General features: G+C 40.9%; 1 protein-coding gene across 3 annotated transcripts in view; it reads left to right on the top strand.

Annotated features, from left to right (window-relative positions):
• SH3KBP1 (SH3-domain kinase binding protein 1) overlaps nucleotides 1–20,330 on the top strand; it is a 330,680-nt gene that overhangs the window by 179,695 nt on the left and 130,655 nt on the right. For 2 of the 3 annotated variants that reach the window (XM_012651703.1, XM_012651704.1), the window contains one exon: nucleotides 7,386–7,591. In XM_012651703.1, the coding sequence (XP_012507157.1) occupies nucleotides 7,386–7,591 (206 nt within the window). Of the gene's footprint in view, nucleotides 1–7,385; nucleotides 7,592–19,626; nucleotides 19,774–20,330 lie in introns of those variants that run through there. The other variant, XM_012651705.1, reaches the window with a different exon arrangement.

The raw sequence follows: 20,330 nt of genomic DNA, 5'->3' as shown, positions 1-20,330 counted from the left end.
GAAGCAAATCCCAAATATTATATAATTTCATCCATAAACATTTCAGTATGTATAAATAAAAGAGTGTCTTTAAAATACCATTATCACACACACACACAAAGTTACGGAAATTTCTTAAAATAATTAAACATATGGTTGGTGTTCGCTTTCCCCTAAAGTCTTCTTTTTGGATACAATTTGTTAGTTTAACTCTGGATCCAAATAAGGTACATACATAGTGATTAGTTGTTATGTCTCAAATCTCTTTGAATCTGTAGATTTCTCCTTCATATCTCCTTTTTTCTTGTGTTTTTTTTTTTGCTGAAGAAATTGAACTCCTTTGTCCATGAGTTTCTCACAGTCTCTAGCTTTTGCTGATTTCATCTCCGCTGTATCATTTAATCTGTATTCCTAAAAATTGATAATCAGATCTAGGGATTTGATTAGATTCAGGTTTTTGCAAACCCGCTTCCTAGGTGGTGGAATGGATAGACCAGTTGGAGGCTCATAATCTCTGGCCATCCTTCTTTTTGAATGTTAGCAGCCATTGGTGATTATCTCCCAAATCTAGTCGCTCCTTAAGTCTTGCAAAGTGGTGTCAACCAGGAATTTAAAAAAAAAAAGGCTCCCATGTAACAGATCAATAGTCAAAAAAAGTGTTTAGTAAATTAGGTTTATACAAAGCAAAACATGGAAGTAGTTGCACTAATAGTGCAGGCAGAATCTTATGATGTTAGAAGGGGAAAGGAATTTAGAGATTGTTTAGCCTGGTGTCAAACAAGAACACTGAAGCCCAGTGAAATTAAGTCTCTGGCTTCTGAGTGATGAGACCAAAATGACATGCAGGCCTTCTACACTCACTCTGGTGTCACCTCCATTATGGGAATAGTTCACCTTTTCACAGAACATCTGACAAACTTCAACCTCAGTACAGTTTGGCTTATTTCTTCTTATTGTCCCAGGTCATGATTAATAAACTGCCTTTTCAGTTACAATTTCGCGTATGCTGCTGTTGACTAAATCGTGTAATGACAAAAAGTTCAGATATGACTGTTGTCCAATTTCAGTTTTAAACAATATTGCCTACATTTAAGATATAAATGTGTTTTCTAATTTTTACATCTTTTATGTTGTTTACTTTCATTTGATTGTTGTAAAACTAAATATTCCTGGTTTTTTAAGTCCTATAGCTACAGAAACATTTTCAGTTATTTTCCATAATCTTCAGAGGGAGAAAGTTTGTTTTTTCTTTCTATAACCTTTAATAACCACGAGTTTTCAGTTTGCATAGAATTTCTTTTTTTTTCCCACCTCTCCCCCTCAATGGAATTTTTTATTTCCCTAATTCCTTATTTGATAAGTTTGGGTTCTGATACTTTAATGACTGGTCAGGCTAAGACAAAGATGAAGATGGCTTTTTAAAACGTATAGCAAACCACTCCCATGATACAGAAATAATGTGTTTCATTACCTGTAAGAAATGGCTCACTCAGTGCCCCTCACCTATAAAAACAAAAGCCAGGCTGACAGATCCCATTCTGTGGTATCACTAGATTTTTTTCTTTTTAATATTAGATGATATTTGTTTTGGGTATGATGTTCTATTAGCAATGAAGAACAATTAGCAAATTGATTAAACAGTTTCAGGCAAAATTAGATGCTAGCATAAGCATATGATTTTGTGTTTAAATTTTAAAATTCTTCCCTTTTATAGTGTTTTCTGCCCTCAAGTACTAATATTTAATAGTGACAGTACAGTATTTCCTCCAGTAAGATAAACATCACTCATATTCATGACCTTTCCAATTGCCCATCACTTTTGCTCTTCAGATAGGATGGCCGTGTCCTCACTCAGCCTCAGCCCAGATTGCTTCTCAGATCGCCTTACTCCAGGGGACACGGAAATTTTGTAGCAAGGCTTGGCCATTCAGAAACATCAGGGCCATGGTCTACCTCAGTGATTCTCAGACTTGGTCCTGGAGAAGAATACAGAGAAGTTCTGTTGTACTTGGAGGAACATTATTGAAAAACTGACTTTTTTTTTCCTTACTCTTACTTTTCTTCTGACACTGAGAGGGCTGCTACTGTTCAGTTTTGGAGGGCTTAGCTCACAAAACAGCCATGTTCCTTAGGGAGTAATGTTAACTTAATGACGAGTTAAACAGAATAAAAAATTTGCTCAAATGAAAACGAGGCACGGTTTACTTGCTCTGATTTTGTCATCAAAGTCCTCAAGAGCTTCAGATCTAACAAGAACATTTGAAACGCTCTGTTGTTTCCCTGGATTCTTACATAGCCAGCAATTTGAATGCCTAAGTTTTTGCTTTGATTGGATGGAGCAAATCTGTCAAAAGGGGCAGATTTTAAAACAACTGTGTACCACCATGGCTATAGGACATAGTAACGAGAAATACCTGGTCCCATTTAAGTTGTTGGTCTGATCATTCACAATTCCTTTTATACATTAGGAGTGCCAAGTCCCAGAAGCTGACACTATGGTTCCTATTGGGTTCCCATTTTCATATAGAGTGTTTCTAAAAAGTGAGACAAGTTGCTCTCTCCCTCTCAGTTCTACTCTGTGCTTCTCTGTGAACGTAGCCTACCTTTTTCACCTCTCAGACTTACTATGAAGGTGTATGACTTGCCTCTGTTTGAGTATTTAATTCACAGCCATAATAGAACTTATTTCTTAGAAAATTTAGAGTAATGCATTTATTAATTGAGTTTGCCTTTAGCAAATCATTCTACCCGCCGATGGTACTCTCTGTAGGGTGTGTGCGTGTGTGCATGTATGTATGTATGTTGGTGGGTGGGAGGGTGGGTGGGAGTGCACTCAAACTGGGGCAGTAGTATGTGTATATCCTGTGTACTTACTCATGGTTCCAGAGATATTTGAGCTTTACCCATGTGTTCAGTCTTATACTGTTGATAACCTTTACTTGCACCAAAAAAAAAAAAAAGAAAGAAAAATTGACATTTGACACTGGATGAGTCCTTTGTCCTCATGCTTAAGTACAGTTTCATGACTAATAAAGCAAAACATCAATTAAGATGTTTCAAGAAATAGGGTTTTCTGGTGTCCTCAGTACTAAGCAGAAAACCCCTTATGTTGCTGTTGGTTTCAAACCTCACTGGTGAAACCTTCCCTCTAGTATAATAATACATTTTCTTGCTTAAAGGTACTGAGGATGACAAATCTCTTAAAGAGAATTCCATGTCTTGTTTAGAATCTTGGGGACATGAATATCAGTTCTTATTATATAGGGCTCCAAGGGTAGAAGATAAAGGATAGTGGGCCTAAATCTGTATTATGCTTAGGTCAGACTCTCCAAAGAGAAGATGTGCTGTAACAGTTGAGTTAATTAAGGAATCCAATTGATTGGATTCCCTCTGGTTGGTTGAGGTTTTCCTCAATTCTTCAGTTATAATGTTGAAGTAACTTCCAGGTTTTAACTGGGCATAATCTACATGCCAGTCATTTGCAGAGACAAACCCCAATTCCAGGTACTCATTGCCATCCTGGTTGCATGGGGACTTTGGGCTCATTCTGTAACACTCTTAAATTCTGCCTAATGGTCTCTACTTAATTTTGTGGATGAAGCTCTTGCAGTGGATTCATTAAGGCAAGTCCAGTTAAAGACTCTTCCTCTTCCTTCTTTTGCCATCATTTGCTCTCCCTTCCCCTTCTCTTGTTTTTCTCTCCCCTTCTCTTCTCTCATTCACTGTCAGGAAAGACTACCTTTGAAGGGACAATTCTGTACCGAGCTGCACCGGGAAAGACGGAGGGCCACAGACGCTATTACAGTGAGTGACCTTAACAGCAGGAGGCAATTGTAAAGATAAGATCTGGGTACTTGTGTTTTTTCATGCAGCTGCCCTTTCCTGAGCTGCTCATGCTTACGCCAAGTGTCTGTGTGAATATCCTCATCCAAGGACATGGACTTATTTGCCTAAGATAAGTGCCATCTCCTTGGCGCGTGCTACAGGAACACTTCCACCACCAGCCCCTGGCGCTTTCTTGTTTGCTTTATGCCTCTTTCGTGTATGTGACGTGTGCATGAACCATGCGTGCCGAGAAGGGAGCAGTAGTAGCATTTGTCATGGCATACGTATTTGTACCAGTATCTCTGGGCTTCTAGGGTGGTGTGAGATGGCTTCCCGCAGAGATGTCAACCTTTCATGATTACTGCTTTTTTTTTTTTTTTTAACTGGGTCATCAGAAACCAATAAACCATTTTGCCATTGCGTGGTTCAAAGAAATAAGAATTTGGCATGGAAGTCCATGCCAGAAAAGGTGTGTTGCTTTGTTCATTCAGCCAATCACCACACGTCAGATTTCTTTTAGCAGGACCAATGTGTAGCCTTGGGGTTGTGAAATAAGGCTGCAAAAAGTTGAGGGGAAGGAGCTGAATGAGATGAAGGAATTCATCTCACAACGCCCTTCGAGCAGTTCTTGCCACACAGTAAGCATGATACATGTGAGTATTAAATTAAAAATAAAAAAAAAGGCTCACCGATCTCAACTGATCAGTGCTGGAAGAGTAGGGTAAATTCCACAAAAATGGACAGTTACAGGACTGGTAGAAGCCAGATTGAGGAAGTTTTGTTCTTTTTTTCACCTTGAAGGAAAAATATCCACGGTAGTGTGCATATACACATATGCACACATATATACATGCACAGATGTGATGAAAGAGGTTTAGACATGAACACCAGACCCGTGTCTGGGGTGAAGTTTATTTTTGTTGCTATTCTACCATGGGTAGATGCATGGCCCTACTGCACATGACTTCAGTACACATGCAGAGTGCTACCTGTGCCTTATCGTGGGAGTTTGACAGCACTTAGATTGTTTGGGCCCTATTAACCTAGAGGAGCCCACCAGCCACTTGTCTAGAAATCACACCAGTGTACACTGCTAAAACGCTAAAAGCATTGCCAAACATGCACATTTCCTGAGTTTATCTCACCACTGCCTAAAATCGCGATGAGCCCTTTATGAACTGGCCCCAGTCTGCAGTCCACTCTCTGGGTTGCACTCCCTGAGAGGGTCACCTGGCATTCTGAGCATGACATGGGGACATTTCAAGGCATAACACGTACGATGGGCACCAGTAACTAAAAGATGCAGCACCACACATGGACATGAAAGTGAAAAAGTCACCTTTCTTTCCCTTCAAAGGGAAGGAACCAGATTGTGAGTTATTTCACCAACACAGATATTCACATATTTAATTTACTTACTTAAAACGGATAGAACTGGGTTGCCAGAATTTCCAGAAGAAAAATCTGCCATGTCTCTCCTTCTCAGGTCATGCTTCTGTGGTTGAATGTGCGACCTCTCCCTGTGTAACGTGGAGTATTTCTCACAGTGATTAGTATAAAGTTATTAAGATGAGCCTGGAAGGCAGCAAATCCCTAAATCCAGGAGCTCAGTGAAATCAGGATGACAGTGGTTGAAAATATTATGGTTCTAGCTAATGGGGAATGATAAAAGAACCAACCTTTCAAATTCCTCTTTGAAGAACTAAAATAGACTTCCCCTAATCTATCTGCCCTGCTGCCTTCTGGTGGGAAGAAGGGAGACAGGGGGTGGTGATGGTTTCTTTCCACTAGTCATTTCTTTACTTCACCCTCGAATGGGTCTTTCCAAACCAGAAAAGAAGATACAAGCCATTTATCACACAGAAAAAAATCCATACGGCAAAATGAGAACATGTTAAAGGGGAAATGACACAATATTTAGACTCCAAAATTATATCTCCAGCAGGAATATTTCCAAAAACAATGAACAGATAAACACACGAATGGATAACTCATCCAGGGGGGTTCTCCATGTTTGCACACTCAAATCCACTCATGTGAATTGCAGCCGACCCCCTTATTGTGGGCTGCTCCTCATTGTTCTGTTCTCTGTTCTTGCTCACAAATGCTGCTCTTTAGTTAATTAAAATGTGCACCAGGGATCTTCTTCCTCCCCCACCCTTATGGCTTAAAAATACCATTTTATGGAAAACAGCAGCAACAACAAATGAAACCATTGTTTTAAGGATTTGATTTTGAAACTTGTTAGCAATTTATAATGACCTTTCTATATATCTTGTCTGTTTTCATTTAACAGTTTCTTCCTGCACTGAGACTTCCTTATTTGAATGACTTCAACATTTTATGACATTTTATGTGAGCAATTATTTGGTGCATCATTCTTATGGACTAGGAGGCCGCCTTACCTGTAGGAAGATAATGTACGATTGGCTAATAGAGATCAAAATTGGATGGTGTGCTTTCATTCCAAGGGCATCAGTCTGATCAGGAGATATGTAGTAAATGTTCAGGAGCTATCCTATATATCTAGAGGCTTTCAGAGACAGGTTTGATGACAGAATTTAGTATTCCATAAAATATTCTTTGAATCCTGCCCTTCGATGGCATAATTGATGTACTGACCATAAAAGAAAGAATGTATACCCAGAAATTAACTAGACACAAATAGGCTCTTCCTTTTAGGAGCATGATTGTGGGCAGAGCTTGGGGAAAAAAGAATCTGGGGAGGTAAGTGTCCATGTTGTCTTGCTGATAAGTATTTTATGACTTCCAACACCCTGCCACAAGAGGTCGAAAGCAGAGTGTCCTGTCCCCAGTGTTCTTCTTTGGAAAGGGATTCAGCTTTGAGAAAACAATGGTGTTACAGGAGGGAAGAAGAGCTGTAGTAGGGTTGGAGGATTCTGGCCTCTGGGAGGGTAGCTTCCTTTCCCTCTTTAACAAACACGATCATCTTGCTAGTGAAACCGTCTTAATGTCAAGTTCGGTTTAATGCTTTCCTAGAGAAACCTGTCTGCATGCATTTATTCCTTGTGAAGCCATCCAAAGAGATTTAATTCTTTGGCAGTTATAATTTTGTGTGGTTTCTTTAATGGCTAATTTGTTTAAATGGCTTTTAGCTTTACAGTTTCCCTTTAGGAAATGTTACTTTCATTGCTAATTGCTAATTGACATGAGTCATAGAGATTGGAGGTACAGTATGTGGTATTGACTGGGCGGGGATGCAAGGAGGTGGGTGGAAAGGGTTGTTATTGCACAGGCTACAGCAAAATAAACTTGGATCAGAACCAGTCTCTGGCTGAAGAGGGGTAAAATTTCATACATACAAAGAGATCTGCTTTGGAATTAGATTTTTCTGAAAACTTGTTTTGATTCACTTCTTAAAATTAAAGGCTAGGGGTGGGGAGATCAAACAAAACTCAGAGCCAGCCAAACTGCTCAACACACTGAATACAAAAGCCCGGTGCAAGTTATCCTGTACCCAGTGACACTTTGAGAGGTGGTTCCTGGCTGGCTGTGAAGTTCTTCTTCAGGGCTTTGGCTGATTTCTGAGCTCTTTCTCTCCCCATCCCCCTTCTTGACAGGTTTAAGGGAAACCACGGGCTCCGAGAGTGATGGGGGTGACTCGAGCAGCACCAAGTCCGAAGGTGCCAACGGGACAGTGGCAACTGCAGCAATCCAGCCCAAGAAAGTTAAGGGAGTGGGCTTTGGAGATATTTTCAAAGACAAGCCAATCAAACTAAGACCAAGGTCAATTGAAGTAGAAAATGACTTTCTGCCGGTGGAAAAGGTATGTTCAACAGTTCGTTTGATTTCATCGTAAAGCAAAATATCCAAAAGTATTAATACACTGTGGCATTTGGAGCCAGAGGCTTCTGATGTCTCTTTTGGGGTTTCAGCATCCTCATATACTAGCTATTTGTCCTCTCCCTTTTTAGCTCTGCCTCTGTGTGGGAATGACTTCCCTCGAAAGGCTCGTGCTCTAGTTTGCTGCTTGCTGTCTTACTGATCTCTGTAGGGAATGCTTGTCAGGATGACTTTTCAGATAGACCAGCACTTCTCCATCTCCTTCCCAGAAAAGCCCCTCGTGCCTGGACCCAGCTAAACACTTGGTCCTGACTCAGACACCCGCCAATGTCTCACCTCTCCTTGTACGTACCACTAGTGCTTTGTGATTGGGTGTGTCGACTGTGGTTCCGCAACAGAGAAAATGAATTGTGCATTTTTTTCTCTAAGAGTCAGGGGGAGACGATTTCAGACTGCTGAAAGGAAGTCTCCCGCGGATGTGAATGATGGAGATGGCCTGTGCCGTGACTCCCTGGGTTGTTACCATCAGGAAGCTGGCTGCTTCCCTCGCCTCTGGCTCTGGGTCGGCGAGAGGCAGACAGCATGTTGCTGCTGAGTACGCGGTTGCCACAGCAACACACCAAGAGCCCTCGCACTTGTGGCTGCTAATGACGTCTACTGTGGTGTACTTCTGAGCATCGTGGCCTTGCTTAGGAGTTGATAAATACTGTGGAATTTTCCAGATTGTAATAGGCTACACTCGTGCTGTGCTTAAGGAATGTTTGTTAATTCGATTTAGTGCTGAAGTTTTTGCTTTGACGTTTGTGCCAGCAGGCCTGGCGGATGGGGTATTGGCAGCATCTCTAATGCAGGTTTATTGGTGGCTTTTAAGTGTTTTTCATTGTTTGGTAAGATGAAATTTTAAAGAGTACATCATCTTCTGCAGCTGTAGAACTTCCACCACCCCGCCCCCAGCAACCTTGCCCAGTGTCATCATGCGTTAGAAGCAGACTCTAAAAAGGAAACCTTTTTGACACTTACTTCCCTTAAAGACGAGTAAGGCAGAAAGGGCAGATACCTGGAAATTAAAGACTGTTTCATTTAAACTTTTCTTTCTTTTTTTTTTTTTTTGTTGATGCTCCTGTGAGCCAACATTGTTCCTTTTAGCAATCAATATGCGATATTTTTCAAGATCTGAAAACTGTCCAGTTAGTATCCCAGCTTGTGAGCTCACTTCTGTTTCACATGGTCACATTCAGATTCCTGTAAATATTTGCGAAAGAGCAAGTCCCCATCCTGGGAAAGAACAACTGATGTAGTTTTTCTTCGTTTTATTCAAATGGTTGAAGTGAAAATGACCATTGACTCAGTCAGCAAACAGTTTGTTCTTTTCATTTGTTTTATGATTCTTGTTCTTCTCTGTGTAGGAGGACATTGTGTGTGTGTGTGTGTGTGTGTGTGTGTGTCTTTATTATTGCTATTAGTATTTGTTCTATCTGCTAATAATAAATTGGGTTATTATTAACAGCAATGTCAATGTCAAATACAGTACTCTCAAGTTTATATCTCAGCATACACACTTCTTCCCTGAAGCCCAGAGCTGTTATGTCCAACTGCCCGCTTTAATATCTCTGCTCGGAGATCTTAAATTCATATCCGTTTGTCCAAACCTGAGCTCATTATCCCCCTCCAACTGCTCCACCCACAGCTTTCCCCATCTCAGTTGAAGGCACTGCCATGCCCGCCCCCGCCCCTGCTTTGCTCAGTACAAAAAACCCTGGGGTTGTCCCTGACTCCTCTTTCTCTCATGAAATCCCATTAGCTCTGCCCCCTAACTGTGTCCAGCATCTACCCACCCACGTCTCATCAACCCCATGACTCCCCAGTAGCGCTCTCTGCTTCCTACAGTCTAGTCTCAAGAGCAAAGCCAGGGGCGAGCCTCTGAAAACACTCGGCTGCTTGCTGCCTTGCCTGCCCAGGCTTCCCTGAGAACAAAAGTGAAAGTCCTCACTGGTGCTAGAGGGACTGACCCTCGTTACTGCCTGTGCTCACCTGTCTTTTACTTCGTTTGGGCCTCCTTGCTCTTCCTCAAAGGCACCCTGCACACTCCCACTAGAGTACGTTCGCTGTGGTTGTTTCCTCGCCTTGGCCACTCTGCTTCTACCTGCCCACAGGGCTGCCTCCTTTTGCTCCCTTGCAGTCTTTGCTCAAACCTCACCCTATCCCCCTTCCTGTCACTGCATATTTTGCTTTCCATCGCGTGTACCATCTTCTAATGTATTTATTTTTTATTACATTCATTACTTCTTTTGTTGCTTAGAAAAGTGCATGGCACATAGTAGGTGCTCAATAAATATTTGTTGAGTGACTAATATTAAAAACTATATCAACATTGCACTTTAGAGATTACAGACATTTATCGAATGAGGGGACTGGGTGGGATAATATAAAAGTTATATGGTTGAAAATATAGTTTACTGCGTCTTAGTAAAACAGATGATTTATTGCATTGGTGTATTGGTGACATGAAATGTTAACTTCCTCAGATATATATGTGTGTGTACACGCGCATACATGTACCTTGAGCATCCTTAATCTGAAGTCCGAAGTGCTCCAAAATAGAAACATTTTGAGTGCTGACACAATGCTCAAAGTAAATGATCATTGGAACGTTTTAGATTTCAGCTTTTTGGATTAGGGATGCTCAACCTGTATGTATTCTGCAAATACTCTAAAATCCCAAAAAACCTGAAATTGGAAACACTTCTGGTCCCAAGCATTTAGGATAAGGGACACTCAACCTGTATATGTGCGTGATTTGTTTGCAGAATGAAACCATGTGCTGGAAGCTCCCTTAACTCACTTCTCTTTGTGAAGCCTCTGGGGAAAACATAAACTTCCCAGTCTGCTTTACTGGCTGTGGACAATTTTTACAGTATCTAAGAGGATTTGAAACTATCCCCACCCCCCTGTTGTTGATGCCACAGATAGTTGCATAGATTTATGGATCCATTATGTTATTGCGTAACCTGGCACAAGAGCTGATGAACGTGATATTGTTTTATTAGCATACAACCTGGTTCTCATCACTTTTGAGATGGTTTTGTGTCCAAGATTTATGTTTAAGGAAGGAAATTTCCTTTGAGAATTGAGCTTGCTCTTTTGATTTTACAGAAGCACAAATTGGATCTCATGTGACAACATGTGTTAGGAGAGGCCCAAGCAAGTCTCCCGCTTAGGCTGGGACAGTTGGCCTTTTGACATGGCTGATTTGATAACTTGGATGTGGAAAAAAGGGTATCTGACAATCTGACAATTATTAACAGCTGTAAGCATCATATTATACTTTTCGTTCAATTTGTGAAGTATTGTGATCCACTTTTGTGAGTCAGTAGATAATTTTGTACTTATCTTACCTATGTTTTAATCCGTATCACCCTACCAAGAGTAGATGATTAGATTATACACCAGGAGAGAGATTGCATACCATCCCTCCACCAACTGTGAATAAATAGTTTGTGTAGATATTCTTGCTTCTCTTATTGAGCTATAAGGAAGGACCTCGTTTATGAATCTTTTTAATACTATCAAATGGGTATGCCTGTGAATGATTTATTTAATGTACCATTTAACTGAAATAGTTACAGATGAGATGCTACAGTGTCTGGAATTCGCTTCCTGTAGTCCAGAATATGAAGAGTAGGTGGGGCATAGAGGAGACAAGATTAATCATGAGCTGATAATTGTTGAAACTGGGTGGTGCATACGTGATGGTTCATTACACTCTATTTTTGTGTATGTTGGGAATTTTCATTGATAAAAGGTTCAAGGGAAAAAAAGAACCTTAGACAAAAATGACCATTTAAGCTCAGATGTAAGTATGTGCTATATCAAAATAATGGAAAATGCTCTGTAGCTAAAGATGAAACACGTTAAATATCAGATGATGAAAGGGGAATGGGACCATTGTCCTAGCTGATTGACCTTGACAAAGTTGACCTCAGTTGGGCCATCTGTAAAATGGCAATATTCTTTTTACCTGTCCTCCCTCATAGGACTTCAAAAAAATGATATGTAGCTGAAAATACTTTGTAAATTGTAAATGTGACTCATTTGAACTAGTGTTTATTGAGCGCTATCTATATGCTGAGCACTGGGGATGCAGTGGTAAGGGAGACCAGATTACTGCCCTCACGGAGCTACAGAAAAGTAAACAAACAATAATAATGGAGTATGGGAAATGCCACCATCGCTGAAAACACAGTGCTGTGCTGCAGTAGCCCGAGGGTGTGGAAGGAAGCGGTGAGTTGTTAGGAAGATTAAAGAGTGTGTGTGTGTGTGTGTGTGTGTGTGTGTGTGGCCACTTCCTGCAGGAAGTGCTATTTAGGCTGAGAACTATGGGTCCAGTAGGCATTTATCAAGCAAAGGAGCGTAGAGTTACTAAGGTGGGAAGAGCAACATGCATAAATGCCTTGAAAGGGGAAAGAGATAGCACAGATAATGTGTAGAGGCTCCAGCGGGAGGTGGGGAAGGAAGCAGGGCCCAGATCATGAAGAGCCTTGTGAGACTTGTTAAGGAGTTGGACTTGATCTTGAGAACAATGGGGAACTATCAAAGGGTTCTAAGCAAGAGAGTGACATAATCAGATAGATGGTTTAGAGCAAGTATTCCAATTGCCCTGTGAGGGGTAGATTACAGAAGATAGGGTGACTAAAATTCAGAAGAGAGGTGACAGAAACTTCTATTAGCTTCCTTGATAAATAGCCTGCCACTCCCACACTAGGTTCTAAACCAGTTAATTAGTAAGATGAGTCACTGAATGGAGAATCAAAATATTTTTGCTAATTTTTTTCAGTACGGATATCCAGTTGACCCAGCACTGTTTATCAGAAAGATCATCCTTTCTGGACTGCACAGCTCTATAAACTTTGTCATAACTTAAGTGGCTGTGTATAAGTGGGTCTATTTCTAGACTCTCTGTTCTGTTGGTCTATTTGTCCTTGAGTCCATTCTACACTGCCTTAATCTTTGTTCCTCTTCAAGATCACCTAGGCTATTCTTGGCCACTTGCATTTTCATTTACATTTTTAAATCGGCTTGTCAATTCCCCTTTCGGGGGAAAAAAAAAAAAGAAAGGAAAAAACCTCCTAGAATTTTGGTTGAGATTGCATTGAATCTATAGATACTTTTGGTGAGAATTGATACCTTTCCAATCCATGAACATGAACATGATATATCCCTCTATTTATGTAGATCTTGTTTCATTTTGTGAAAAGTCCTCAGGCTGTACACATATGATTTGTTCATCTTTCTGTACATACATTATATTACAAGGTTATTACTGATGAAGGCAAAGTTGAAGATCTAGATTAGTGTGAGAGACAAAAGGGCCTGCCATCTGTCCAGGATTAGACAGATTCACCCACCCAGTCTCAGTGACATGGGACTAGCTACAGCCGATGTGAGATAGAAGGACCTGCCCTTTGAGGAACAGCAGAGAAGGCCAGCTTCCAAGAGGAGGAAAGAGAAGAGCTGAGCTGAGCATGCCCAGTTTATTTTTCCTAAATTCACCTATCAGATAAGTAATTCCACTCTCTTGGCAGAGAGTAAATAAAGGGGAAGAGAGTGCCAGGAGTGTCCAGTTGTGTCCAGAGAGTGTCCATTTGAATTCCCTTTACGTGGAAGGAAGCATCAAGATAGGGGATGTTCTCTCTGACAGCTTGAACCATTGTCATCGACAGAAATGAATGGTTTGGGGGACTATTTTGTGGGTAGAATCGAGAAGTTTGATAGTATAGAGGGAAGATTTGAAGGTGATGCCTTGGGCAACGGCTTAAGCAGCTGGGTGGATGGTAGTACTATTTCCTGATTAGAAAACTTCCTTCTTCTGGAGGAAGAAGATATTTTAGGAGGAAGGTCATGGGTTAGACTAGCTGGATTTTGAGGTATTTGTGAGACTGTATCAAGGGGAGGCATCCAGCAGGCAGATGGACAAAACCTCTGGCGAATAGGAGAGAACAGTAGATGCAGGAGTGAGAGTCATCAGCCTAGAGATTGGGTTGGAAGGGATGAGCAAGAAGGCATCCCAGATAAGACCTTATTCTCATGAAGGCATCTGGTACCTCTATCTCCTACCTGTGGACCTGAGCAGGAATTTCCTCATCAGGTGATTTCCCTGTGACCCCAGTCTGGCCCCTACTCTCTTTTTCTGAACTCTTTCCCTTTTTATGAGTCATGCAGATGATCAGTCCTGACCAACCACTTAGGGAAAGGAGTTACTCAGATGTTACTCATGGATTGATAAGTTACAGATACTTGGGTGAGTCCCAGGACCTAAGCTGATATGGTTTTGTGGAGAATATTACTGGCTTTTTGGTGCCAGCTCATTCCACTCCCAGGCTCTCTAGGCACTACCAGTCTTGGCACCCTTGATTATTGGGAAAAGCAGTCTTTTGTGTATGGTTAGGAAAGATACTTTGAAACTCCATGGTTTGCCAGCTTGGTTGTTTACTGGATCCCCTACAAAGAAATCCTACAGGAAGCTTCCTTTCCCATGGTCTTCCTGTCTTAGCTGATTTCCATTAGTGACTTCTGACATCTCTCTCTTGAAAGAATTTTGTTTTTCTACATTTTCTGCTAGATGCTGTGTTTGTGACAGTTTTTTTAAACTCTAATTATCTTGAATCTCATTTATAGAATCATAGTTGCCCAAATTAATGCCTTTATGATATCAACACTGTAGCTTTTACTTGTGACAGAATTCAAATTAAAATTGTGTTTAAGTCACTAATTGATTTTTAATCAGTTAAATTGCAGGAAGGGAATTTTAATATTTTCATACATGTCTCAGGTAGCCTTTTTTATCCATTCTAGTAAAAATTCATCAAGCTGTGTACTTAAGTAAATTTAAAGCATGCAAACATCTAAAGTGGTGGATGATCTTAGTTCCTTAAAAATGAGAGATCTATCTCCCTAATCCTTTGAAGACTAGAAATAAGCTCTAAGATCTAAGGATCTCCGGGAGCTAATGATAAATTCTTTGACTAATGAAACACAACTGGGTCAAAACCTTGTTGTGATTACCTGAAACCTGGAGTGTTGGATGTCCCTCATTTTGGTTAAAAAAATGATTATGTGACATCTCTTGAGTTGTTGGAAAATCCATGGTTTTTGATGAGCAGATGGTATTATAATGCCCACTGGTTGCCAGGGCTGAATAAAGTGTTCAGGATTTTGACATTTGGGTATCTCTCTCCCCAGAGTGTCTCTATTATAGTTCCTTATTTAGAAAAAGTAAGGAACAGAAAGGGGTTGATAGAGAAAGGGAAGCAGAAACAGTATTATAGGTCGTACTCTTTGATATGTTGGGTGCTGTTTACTATTTTATGTATGTTTGACAGGCACTTTCTAAAGCACTCAGCCTAGTGTATTTTCTAACAAATATGTAATTGCAGCCAGGTTGTCACCAATAGTCACATTCCCAGAAGCCCTTAAAATTGTGTTTTTAGGAGCATAGTGGTTATTAAGCATGGAGGCCAGTTAGCATAGGTTCAGATCCCAATTCTGTTGAAGCCAGGAGTTCGAGACCAGCCTGGGCAATGTAGCAAGACCCCATCTCTACAAAAAATAAGAAAAATTAGCCAGGCAGGGTGATGCACACCTGTAGTCCCAGCTACTTGGGAGGCTGAGGCAGGAGGATCCCTTGAGCCCAGGAGTTTGAGACTACAGTGAGCTATAGTCATGCCACTGCACTCCAGCCTGGGCGACAGAGTGAGACCCTATCTCTAAAAAACAAAATAGATATATATGTGTGTGTGTGTGTGTGTGTGTGTGTTTTCCAACTCTGCCTCTTCCTGAGACAAGTTACTTGACCACTCAGTGTTTTAGATTCCTCATCTGTAAAATAAGAATAACAAGTAGGTCTGTCCTATAGGGTTGTTTTGAGGATTAAGTATCATGTAAAATGGTTAGAAAAGTACCTGGCATATAATAATTGCTTGATTAACGTTTACTATTGTCCTTCTTGTTATGAGAACAGAAGGAGTGCCTATAAATGACAGTGGAATTTCCAGGATTATTTTTTAAATTTGTTATTATGGAAAATTTCAGACTTCAGGAAGTAGAATTGAATTCTGTGGTAGCTGGCTGTTTCACATCACCAAGTCTTAAATGTCAGCTGCTAGAAAGTAAGTGCCATAATTTGGGACCTTGTCTGTGTTAGTCACCATTGTATTTACAATTCCTTGAAAATAGTAGTTAAACTATAGCTGGCCTTCAGTAAATATTTGTGGAGTGGATGAATAAAGATGGTGTTTTGTCCTAATCCAATTGAAATTATAAAGGAGGACTCCTTTTGTTTGGGGCCTGCTTGTGGTCTAGCTACAGATTCATTCTTCTGTTTGTTAATTGGCTCATTCATTCATTCACTGCAGCTTTATTGAATGCCTTTTATGGATCGATAGTGGTAGCTCTGGGATTTCTGTATAAATGAACTAAGGAGGGGCAATCCATTTGGAAAGGGCATGTCTAGATGCTGTATTTACATAATAAATAAGTCCAGATTTTTTTTTTTACCTGGCAGGTTATTTATGTGGGGTGTGGTGGGTCTGGTATAGTTAACTGCAATGACGTTAACACCTCCTGCCCCACGTCACACCTTGGATCAGCTTTCATATACAGGCCTCTCATTTAATGCTTTGGAGTGTCCCTACGTCAGAGAGAAGTGAGTATGTATAAAAGTCATTAAAATGCAGGGAACAGGAAACTAACAGAGGCATGTCCAAAGCATCAATGAGGATGGAGAGGAAGAAGCTATTAACTTCCCTCAAGGTTGAGAACGAAGGGGTGGGGTGTTCTGGAGATCCTTTCAAGGAAAGTGGTATTTGAGCAAGGTGCTAAAAGATGATGGGAATTCATGGTACTGGCAGTGTGCGTGTGGCCAAGGAGAGAGCATGGTTATGTTGAAGGAATGAAGAGGTGGGTTGGGCTGGAGTGCAGGGGCCGTGGTGGTGGTGGTGGTGGTGGTGGTGGAGGGGATGGGCAGCTGGAGGGGAGGCGGTGCCTCTTCCCACGGGACTCTGCCAGCCCGCTCACAAGCTGCCCTTCTTCTGGGTGGGCTAGCAAGTTGGTGAAGGAGTTCATTTGGGTAGCAGCATGATCAGATTTGTACTTTTAGAGAGATAAATGGGGAGGTGCCCAGGAATGTGGACTGGAGATGGGAGAGGAAGTAGCTGGGAGACGTGCCAGCCCCAGGGCTCCATGGTTGATGACTAATTGGCCAGGCACCAGGAACTTCTAGTAGCTCTTGGAAGGGGCAGATGGGCCCACCTCATGCACACTCTGTAAGCTGGGCCGCCGTTGCCTGGGTTGGCAGCAGAACTGACAGAAGAGCCAAGTTTCCTTTCAAAGAAAATTCTTTTTTGTATTTTCGGAATGAAAAAGCCAGGAGTCAGCATCCTACTATCTTTGTTGATAGATAGTCTAAGAATATAGAAATAATTTTAAAAAATTAAGTTGGAAGGGCATTGTTAAATACATTTACATACATGTACACATGGACATAATGTATATCTATAAATCACACACACTTATGTATACATATACATTCAGCAGGCTTATCTTTCTAATTCGTTCTTTTAATCAACTTTTTTATTTTGGAATCGTTTTAGATTTGTGGAAAAGTTGTGAAGATAATAGAGTTCCCACATACCCCACACCTAGTTTCCTCTCTTGGTAACATCTGACATTAATATGACACATTTGTAATAATTAATGAGCCAATATCAGTATGTCATTATTAACTAAAGTCCACACTTTATTCACATTTCCTTAGTTCTTACCCACTGTTCTTTTCTTTTTTTTTTTTTTTTTTTTTTTTTTTTTTTTTTTTTTTTCTTTTTGAGACAGAGTCTCGCTTTTGTTGCCCAGGCTAGAGTGAGTGCTGTGGCGTCATCATAGCTCACTGCAACCTCAAACTCTTGGGCTCAAGCAATCCTCCTGCCTCAGCCTCCCAAGTAGCTGGGACTACAGGCGCGAGCCACCATGCCCGGCTAATTTTTTTCTATATATTTTTAGTTGTCCAGCTAATTTCTTTTTTTTATTTTTTTAGTAGAGACAGTCTCACTCTTGCTCAGGCTGGTCTCGAACTCCTGAGCTCAAGTGATCCTCCCGCCTCGGCCTCCAAGAGTGCTAGGATTATAGGCGTGAGCCACCGCACCCGGCCCACTGTTCTTTTCTGTTCCAAGAGCCCCTCCAGGATCCCACATTACATTTAGTCACCCCATCTTCTTAGGCTCCTCTTGGTTGTTTAACAGTTTCTCAGACTTTCCTTGTCTTTGATGACCTTGGCAATTTTAAGTTTTGCAAAATGTCCTCAAATACACATTTGTCTGAAGTTTTCCTCATGATTAGACTGAAGTGATTGAGTTTTGGGGAGCAGGATCACAGAGGTGAAGTGCCGTTCTCATCACATCAAGTACATGCTATCTGGGTGACTTGTCACTAGAGATGTTAACTTTGGTCACCTTAGCTGAGATGGTGGTAGGTTTCTCCAGTGTAAAGCTCTGTTTTTTCTCTCTTTCCATACTCGACTCTTTGGAAAGAGGTCAGTCTGTGCACTCCACTTTTAAGGAATGGGGAATTATGTTCCACCTCCTTGACGGAGGAGTATCGAAATAGATTATTTGGAATTTTTCTGCACAGAAGATTTGTTTATTCTCCCCCATCCTAATTAGGTTTTTATACGGTGATATCTGTCCTCTGAATTATAAATGCCAATTCTCTAGCACTTGCGTCACATCTGTCATTACCACCTAGTGACATCTCCCACATTTGTTTTTCTGTGTGTGTGATGTATAAACAGATCTATGTCTTATTTACCCAAGCACAATGTAAATTTCTTGAGGACTGGGACAGCATCTTATGTAAAGCTCCTTACAGAGTCGGACACAGTACAGGCAGTTAATATTAAATAAAAGATTTTTAAAGTAATTTAAAAATTTAAATATTAACCATAGTTAACCGAACCAGGTCATCAAAGTCTATGAGAAATGTGCTAAGAAGAGAATACTGTTGACTTGGCATCCTGATTTGTGAAGTTGTCCTGAACTTGTAAGTGTGATTAATAGATGCTTACTGTGTGCCAGCTACTTTTGTAAGCACTTTACATGTATTATTTAATGGTTTAGGCAACCCTGTAGGTTGGTCCCATTATCCCCATTTTAGACATAAGGAAACTGAGATGAACAAGGGTTAATCTCCCTCTCTTTCCTCTCTCACTCTCTCAGTCTCTCTCTCCTTCTAAGAAGATAAAATAAACTTTTAACACATATATATGTTAAATATATGTGTGTGTGTGTGTGTGTGTGTGTGTGTGTGTGTGTGTGTAATCACACAGCTAGGAAGTGACCCAATGGGGATTTTGATCTCAAACATTCTGGCTTTAGAGTTTTGAACTCTTAACCAACCCCTGGGCTCTAAATTCATTGAAGTGGTGATTAAAATGATATCCCATTTGGGGAAAAGACAAGACTGCTATTTAAACACTTCATCCCAACCTATTAGGATACTTCTGATGACAGGGCAGCAATCTTACTGTATTTTTCCTTGGGGAAGTGTTTCCGTAAAGCCACAGCTGTTTTTCCTTTTTCAGTTTGTGTGGTTTGTTTAATGAGTAATTTTTGTGTAGTACAACTAATTTTGTTTCTTTAAAATACAGGAATTTTCACGATTGATATGTCATATACAGTCCATATTCTAGATAGCCCTCACTCCTTCGCTCTATGATCCGTTGAAAGATAATGGGCTTTTTATTTTCTCTCTGGCATTTTTAAACAGAAGTGGCCACTGGATCCTGCCAAAAAAACACACCCTCAGTGTGTTCCTTGTCCGAGTGGTCACACCTGTGGGCCCCGGGAGGCAGCCTAGATTCCGACAGCAACGTAGGCGAGGGAGGAGGACTTCTCGCAAAGCCACCCAAGCCATGAATCGGCCCTGGCTTCCTGAACCATAAACAAATGCGAGCTTTGTTCTCCCCATTCCTCATTTGGTCCCAAGTATGACTCAGGGTTAGGCTGGGTCCTCAGGCTCCGTGCCTTTGGCTGTTGGAAGGAAGTGGGAGGATTGCAGGGTAGTTCTGGGACCTTTTCAAACTGAAGAGAGGAGGCTGACTGCATGATGGGAGAAGAGGTATTTCTTTTTTTTTTTTTTGCTTTTAAAGATGTAATAAATTCCCTTAACTTGTGTCTTATCCATACCATTTTGTAGCAGGACTTGTAATGGGTTTGCATTGGTGGATTAAAGTGATGTGTGTGCCAGCCAGGATCCCATAGAGGGGAGCTGTGGGTGTGCTAAGGAGGAACCTATCAAGTATTAGTTTCTAAAGTCAAATGTTACACTGGACCGATTTAGCTGTTTTAATCCCCCCTCCTTTGGTTAATTTAGCCATTAATTTTTACAGATGTTTCCAATTTCTCTGTGTCTTGGGTTTTCATGTGCTCATGCTGCAGAAAGAAATTTAGATGGGCAGTTTGCACAAGCAGTAACTGTTACACCGTGTCACAGAGATCTTTAGCAATTACAGATGTTTGTGTAGTAAACACATCCAGCTTGCTTTTCAGGTTAGCTTAGGAGAAAAGGATGTGTCCACAAGCCAGCTACGGGGCATTTCACTCTTGGGGGACATGGACATTTGGGGTTTTCCTTGTGAATGGAGAAGCTGTGAGTACTGACTTCTGGGTGCTGTT

Source organism: Propithecus coquereli, unplaced genomic scaffold (assembly GCF_000956105.1).
Source record: "Propithecus coquereli isolate 6110/MARCELLA unplaced genomic scaffold, Pcoq_1.0 Scaffold362, whole genome shotgun sequence".
Lineage (NCBI taxonomy): Eukaryota > Metazoa > Chordata > Mammalia > Primates > Indriidae > Propithecus > Propithecus coquereli.
Note: the sequence above shows the minus strand (reverse complement) of the source record. Positions and strands in the feature narration are given on the sequence as shown.